General features: G+C 41.3%; 1 protein-coding gene across 2 annotated transcripts; it reads right to left on the bottom strand.

The window, feature by feature from the left end:
• LOC134669479 (sorbitol dehydrogenase-like) lies at positions 1–5,374 on the bottom strand. 2 transcript variants are annotated; one of them, XM_063527063.1, is made up of 8 exons: positions 5,262–5,374; positions 4,937–4,970; positions 3,667–3,800; positions 2,774–2,964; positions 2,284–2,468; positions 1,716–1,894; positions 1,085–1,206; positions 1–209 (listed from the first exon to the last, which is right to left on the bottom strand). In XM_063527063.1, exons 1-8 carry the CDS (start codon positions 5,313–5,315, stop codon positions 59–61), a joined length of 1,050 nt encoding a protein of 349 aa, XP_063383133.1. In that variant the 5' UTR covers positions 5,316–5,374; the 3' UTR covers positions 1–58. The 2 variants fall into 2 exon arrangements, with proteins under 2 accessions (XP_063383133.1, XP_063383132.1); XM_063527062.1 differs by lacking the exon at positions 3,667–3,800 and adding an exon at positions 3,502–3,635.
• Between the last annotated feature and the right edge of the window lie 2,230 nt (positions 5,375–7,604).

Genomic DNA, 7,604 nt, shown 5'->3' with positions numbered 1-7,604 from the left:
TTTCTATTTACAACATCCATCCATATCGAATACACTGCATCTACATTATTGGCCGTGGTTACTTTTGCACGTGAACGATGACCTTCATCGCCTCCCCGCTCTGCGCGAGCTGCAGCGCGCGTTGCGTGTCGGCGAGCGGCACGTGGTGCGTTATGAACTTCTTCAGGTCGATGGCGCCGCTTGACACTGCCGATATGGCGGCTGGGTACCTGCAACCGAAATACAATCATTCTTCTGCCGGTGCTGGAGTAGTAATGCTTAGTGTATTCGTTTTTCACTAGGGAATGTAAACCGGTTTTAATTGTATGGAAAAAACGATTATTAACCGAAGTTACATACCACCAACCACCAACTAGTTTCGCCTTAACGTGTTCACGACGCGTACGCAGACTTTGCTGGTAGCCGACATCGCGTTACAACCAGCGATTCGCTAGCAGTGTGTTATCTGCCTTTACATAACCAGCTAATCTAGCCATGTTAAGAACAAGAAAACGCTCAGATTCCGTTCATTAATAAGCGATGAGCCGAAGACAGTCTTTCTCGTGATTGTACAGCATATTTACTATATATATAGTGTGGAAAGATAAGGCGGGCCCTGGAGGGAAACTACCTTAAATCCTTAAGCAGGCTCATTTTACTCAAAGGAGACATTCCTTTATTTTTAAAAAGAAACAAAACTGCATTCAAAGTATTTTTCGTTTTTTCTTTTTGGCTTGTCTAAAAAAATCTTAAGTACTAAATATTAGATTTTATGGATATTATGTACGACAGACGAGTGTAATACCTAATGTTTCTTGGAGAAATGTTATCATTAACATTAACTGTATCGACTAGTAGAATAAAATTGCGAGTTTTTATATTTTGGAATTTTTAGTCGGCTCGAGTCCCGGGCGAGGCAAGCGAGTTTTAGAAAATCTTCGAATGCAGTTTTGTTTCTTTTTAAAAATAAAGGAATGTCTCCTTTAAGTAAAAATGAGCCAGCTTAAGGATTTAAGGTAGTTTCCCTCCAGGGCCCGACTTATCTTTCCACCCTGTATAGTGCAGAGTCGCCTGCGTAATGTTTATATGTGTGTGATGTATTTACGTATTAGCGATCCGGTAGGAGCCGCGTATATCCACTTCTCTCAGCATGGTATTACAGAGGGGCACTTCGACGGTGGCTCCGCCGATACCCACTATCAGGACCACGCCGCCCGTCGCCGTCACCTTTAAAACAAAACAATGTTAACTTTATGGATTTTCCTGAAAAACAAAACTATGTCTCCAATTTATCTTCGAAATTTAATGTTTTTCTTGTTAGAGCTCTCTCTGGGGTGGAAGGTCAGATGGCAGCCGCTTTCGTAAAAACTAGTGCCTACGTCAAATCATGGGATTAGTTGTCAAGCGGACCCCAGGCTCTCATGAGCCGTGGCAAAATGCCGGGATAACGCGAGGAAGAAGAATCAGCTCTCTCAAAAGAGAAGTGGCTTGGAATACTGAGATTACTGATAGATAATCCTTTACTTCGTTGTGTATTTTATTTGTATGCATATGAAAATAGTCTCTTTAGAATAGCATTTTCTGTGACGGAGAGGAAAGCGCATGCGTTGCCGTTGGTACTTGCGACAAATGCTTAAACTCTCCTAGTCGGAGTACTTCTTTATCAGGAGAGCGTTGGTACACTTCAATTCTGCTACACTAAAGAGTACTCTATATCTATCGAGATAAAGTCTCACCAGCATAGCAGCTCTCGTGGCAGAAGGGAAGGCACACGCGTCGATACTGACGTCAGGACGGCCGCCAAGCAACTCTTCTATTTTATCAGCTGTTTGCTGATCCGAAAAGGAGTTTTCCACCAGTAGAGTGTGGTCCGCGGCCAGTGCTTTGGCCACTTCCAGCCTTTTTGGGGTCACATCTGAAACAGCCGCTGGGTTATGAACTGTAACTTAACAGTAATAGGCTAACAGATTATTAGTGTCTCTAGGATTGACAGAGAGAATTATAGGTACTTTACGCCATTTATCATCCGGAAGAAAGGGATACTTGTTTTGTACAACTACCGTTACAACCATTGACACAAATGGCTAGTCAGGCTGGAAAATAATAATACATTGTTCAAAACGTTACTAATTAAGTTACTATTAAGAACGGAATTTCTAGTAGTAGGTACATAAATATATGTACGAATGGTATGCAGGTTGTTAAGTTTTTTTGCCTACAAGAGCTCAAGAGATCAGAACATAAAATAGAGCATGCTACGGTTACACATGGCGATCGGCAGACCCACAATAATCATTCACTAACCGGTCATGAGAATCTTGGTGGCCCCCATCGCTCGTGCGGCCATAGCACACAGTAAGCCCACAGGCCCAGAGCCGAAGATGGCGAGGCGGTGCCCGAGCCGAATACCGGCACGGTTGCACGCGTGGATGGCGATCGCTAGCGGCTGCACTGCGGCGCCTTCTTCCATCGACAGGTTTGAGGGCATCCTGTTAAAAAATGTGGTAATAAAACCTTGATGAACTTATCAGGAGCGTTAATGTTGCGAAGAGGCAAGCCGACGATTAATTATCGTCATTTCCAGTTCCGTAGTTCACCTGTGAAGGTATTTCCCAAATATTAAGGGACTCTACAACAAACTGGCGAGGATTGAAATAGCATGAATTCGGATAACAGTCCTGATCAAAACTCAATTATCACTGCCTCATCTGGCTGCAATTCCCCGTTCGTAAAGTACCATCGCCTGGTTTATTAAGGATATTATGATTTGATGACGTAACTACAACTGTCTTACTTGTGGCAGTAATCCGGAATATGCTTGTAGTAGGTCGCCAAGTTGCCATCAGCGCCTAGCGACGAACAGTAGCGCTGATCAGGACAAAGGTTGTAGCGGCCCGTACGGCATAACGCGCAAGCACGACATGGCTGCGTCGGTTCGATGGCCACTCTGTCTCCTACACGCAGGTCCCGCACGTTAGCTCCCACCTACAATAATCATAACTCATCAGTTCAATAGATAACACGACTAGCAAGTTTACTATAGAAAGTATGGCTCGCACGTCACACAGTATCTTCTACAAGCGTGGCATTGCTGCTCACGTGTAGCTGATGGTGCAGCACGTTCGCGCGCACCTATTTACCTAGTATCATCAGAATAGGTTCAGCGCCTAGCGAGGAGTGAACCTATTAGGTAAAGTAGCACAGTACGTAAATATTTACAGTAAGTAGAGTAGAAAAAAATTAGGCTGTTTCATACATTTTGGCTGGTCCATTTTCTATGGGAGGGTAATTTTTTTTTTGCGATTTCGGGTTTAGTCCCATAGTAAAAGTTGCTCAGTATTATCCCAAAACCTCCCTAGCAACTGGAATGTACTTATTTTTTGGCCACCGTCTATATTATCGTACCTGCCACGGATCCTATAGTCATCGGCCACGACACCCGCTTCCTCGTGCACACACACACTCCACACACTCCATCTTTATCAGCACCTCTATAATTATCATATATATTATCGTACCTACCTTGGCCACGACGCCTGCTCCCTCGTGGCCGATGACTATGGGCTCCGTGAGCACGTCCCAGCCGCACTTGCCCGTGGACCACAGCTTCACATCGGAGCCGCATACGCCCACACACTCCATCTTTATCAGCACCTCTGTAATTATCTTATATAGTATAGTACCTACCTTAGCCACGACACCTGCTCCCTCGTGGCCTATGACTATAGGCTCCGTGAGCACGTCCCAGCCACACTTGCCCGTGGACCACATCTTCACATCGGAGCCGCATACGCCAACACACTCCATCTTTATCAGCACCTCTGTAATTACAATAATCTTCAATATTTACACAGAAAATATTTGTTATTAGAAGTCCGGCCGCTATCGGAGATAAAAAATCTCATTAATATTTTTATAAAATAGGGATTTTTTTTACGTTAGGTAGACAACTATTTTTTATGGTTCAACCACCGCTCTGGACTCTGTATTCTGGAGCACTGTTTTTATAAACAAATGTGACAATTATCTATTATATTGGACTCTCCAATTCTGTATTAAATAAAGTTCCTTTTTTACAGTGGTTGCCTCGCTCGCATCCCGGCTGATTTTTTGCAATAAGTAATTTTTCACCACACCAGCTCGGAAAGGCTTACTTTGCACTTCAAAAACTGATAGCAAAGTTGCATTTTATTCACATGTGAGGCAAAGTAATCAAATGCAAATTTTGAGTTGTTTTCTTATGTTTACTGGTAGAATTAACTTTTTAATGATGAGTTTGGATGATAAATATTTAATAACATTCAATTGGGTTTGATTTGGTTTGATTTTGTTTGATATTTTACATTTAATATATGCTTCGGGTTGGTGTGGTGAAAAATTTTGTGTTTCACTCGGGGGCAAATTTTGTTTAACCCTCGTGCTTTGAAACCCTCGCAACGCTCAAGATTCCATTTTTCGAACCACTCGCTACGCTCGTGGGTCAATTTTGGAATCTTTCGCTTGCTCGGGTATCAATATCAGCACGAGCGGTTAAACAACAACTTTGCCCCCTTGTAAAACAAATAACTATTGCTTGTATCCCATCCTAAATCGATCGAGTGTTTCAATCACGAACAGATTTAGTTACATTTTATAATTTACGAATTTTACTCACTCCCCAATTTGGATACACCTATAGTTCGTTTTTTTTTAGCATTAGAAATTAGGTAAACAATCTTGATGTGTCTTTTAATTGAAAAACACATTTTAAAAATAAGTTACAGCAAATATGTAACAATTATGAATCTAATACGATCATTTATATTCTTCTGCTTTCATAAGTAATAGTTTTTGAATTTTAAAAAACGGTTTTCAATTAAAAGAAATGTCAAGATCGCTTACCTTCTTGCAAGTTCTTTCTAATGCTAAAATAAACGAACTATAGTCCGTATACCTACTTCGAATCCTGTTTACTTACCATTATCATTGATCTCCGGCATCGGCCATTTTTCCTGCAAAAGTAAAATAATATCCATTATAATATAAAACAGCACAAATACACATTTTTTACACATATCTTAATTCTGGTTAATTATGTAAATTGGTGTATTTAATAAATAGGGGGAGGGCCCCTGCTGTCGTCCCTGGTGCAAAGGCTGTCCTGGGTGATACCGTCCAAATGCTGCGATCATGGACACCTTCGCACCGGGGACGATGGAGAGCGGTTTGATCGTGTACATTTTTAGTTTGAATTTTTGTTGTATTTTTTATACTACTTATTAAAATTAGTATTAGGTACTTACAATCCTAACATCATTGGGTCCATGTAGAATGGCTGCGTAGTTAGCTTCATTCATGGCTACACGGTGGTCCGTATCAAACAAACGTTACAATGTCAAGAAGTCGCTTTTATTATAATTCAACTGATAAAACAGTTCGTATCTCATTGCAATGTAAACAATACCTAATTCCACGCAATCTTTACATATATCTTTGTTAGAGTTCCGTTGGTACTAGCAAAGAATGTGTACCTAGTGATATATAAGGTAGGTATATAGTAGTAGAGCGTGGGCGTTCTGCCACTCTCTATTTTAAAATTTAATAACACCTGTTTTTGATAATCTAGGCCGTACATAAGTATATGTCTTTCAAGCAAACCCAGGGTCGGATGGAGGTGAATTACACAGACCGAAACACAGGTTTGCACAGGTGGAGCCTTAAACGGCGTATTAACGTAAGGCAGAAGTACTAGTGCTCGACGCTGCACTAGTATTCGACATGGGCACTTTATGTCAAAGTGACAAGGATTAAATTTGAATACAGAAAAATCTTCGCCGTTCAAATTTAACCTATATTACTTTGACATAGAGTGCCCATGTCGAATACTAGTGCAGCGTCGAGCACTAGTACTTCTACCTTATAGAAGCGTCATATATTATTATTATGATTCACATAATAATTAAACGCATTGATGTAGCGCAGCGGTGCCGCGGTCTGAGGTTCGCTAAACTGGCTAAAGTAAGGATGCTAGGCACGGAGAATCTCGTGCATTGACCTACAATTTCCTATCTCTATAGCACGCACATAAATTTATTGCGGTCTTCGTGCTCAACGTCCTTTTTAACTTTTGGAAACTGTGCCTAGCATTGGTAAAAATGGGGCTGGTGTGACTCCCCTCAGTGCGTGTGTGATGACCCAGAGCAGACGGTAGAACAACTGGAATGCCCGTTCACCAAATTTAAAGGAGGGATTAAAGACCGCTGGATCCTTGAAGGGCCTATGAGTATTTGAAGAGCGCAAACCTCAATCTCTTAATTGAATAATTTTAATTATTTTTAATTATGTCCCGGGACCCTTTGCAGCAATGCTTTCTGCTGTTACGTAAGTTTGATAAACATTATGTTTTTTAAGTAGGTAGTAATTGTACAGGAATGTTACGTTGATCTTTAAAAACATTTCATGTTACGTAATTGAGTTTATTGAGTCAAACGACATTAAGATTACGTTATATTAATTAATACATATAACGTAAACAAAACGTCTTCTATAGGCATCTAAAAGTAACTAGCCGTAGAATAGGTAGTGTACATATTAGAGTTAGATCAAGATAAGTCTGCAACGATTATACGTCGTAATTTCATAGAAGTTAGGCCCGGGTCTCCTATAAACGCCATCGGCAGCTTACAGCGTCTGCGTCACGATGCTTACTATAGAGATGTACTGTTGTGGTCTGTTTTAGACGTCGACGTCAGCGTCTTTTTTGTTCAAAAACGTTGACGCTGACGCCAGACGCCGCGTACAGCATAAAATAGGAGACCAGGGCCTTAGACGTTTAAAATAACACACGCACTGCGTGTGCAGTCAAAATCGTTGCAGACTTATCTTGGTCTAACTCTACCTACCTATTCCACTAGTTACTTTTACTCGCAGATGCCTAAAGAAAACGTTTTACGTGCCTCATCCTAATAAAAGTTTCGGCGTGAAAAGGTAGGCGCACAGAGATGCTTTTCATTTCATATTAGCATGAATAGATTTTTTATTAAGAGTACTCGTAGGCGAGCACCATTTATACCCTGTATCCATGTTTTACAAACTTTAAGAGAGTTGTTCCTAATTATATAACTATATACATGATATAGGTTGATTCACGAAAACTGTTGGTAAATCAGTGTATACTAGGTACCGACTAGTGTTAGCGCTCGACTGAACAGTGACCTCTCCTGTTGCGTCACTACAGCCCTTAATTCACACCCGCGCACCTTCATTCGTAGGGATCCAACTTTTGACTTTGGTAGTGAGAAAGCCGATTTGTGCGGATCCCCGCGCGCCAACTTGACGCAACACTGATGTATAGCTTTACCGAGGCCCTGCCGTAAAAAAACGGATCGAATATCGAAATTTCTTTGTCTGCCTGTCTATCGCTTGATAGACAGGCAGACAAAGAAATTTCGGTTTCGGTTTATGCAAGTGTGATAGAGAGGCCGATAACTAAACTTCGATTTTATTTTTTCGCGGCAGGCCCTTAGAAGGGCTGACAATTCTATGGTGCGGCCATACGTTGATAAAGTTCTCCGGTAATAGTGTGAAGTCGGGTCGGTGGTCGGAGCTTATTACAGAGGTTTAATATTTAAAATTAAAAAATTCCA

Source organism: Cydia fagiglandana, chromosome 12, assembly GCF_963556715.1.
Source record: "Cydia fagiglandana chromosome 12, ilCydFagi1.1, whole genome shotgun sequence".
NCBI lineage: Eukaryota > Metazoa > Arthropoda > Insecta > Lepidoptera > Tortricidae > Cydia > Cydia fagiglandana.
The sequence above is the reverse complement of the archived record's forward strand: the minus strand, read 5'-3'. Positions and strand labels throughout refer to the sequence as shown.

Bases quoted from the DNA above. Each gene is read 5' to 3' on its own strand.
- LOC134669479 (XM_063527063.1), bottom strand. From the start codon at position 5,315: ATGAATGAAGCTAACTACGCAGCCATTCTACATGGACCCAATGATGTT. The intron at 2,469-2,773 runs GTAAGACAGTTG...ATTTTTTAACAG, and splicing joins ATTCCGGATTACTGCCACAA to GATGCCCTCAAACCTGTCGA. The intron at 1,207-1,715 runs GTGAGACTTTAT...TTTGTTTTAAAG, and splicing joins CCACGAGAGCTGCTATGCTG to GTGACGGCGACGGGCGGCGT.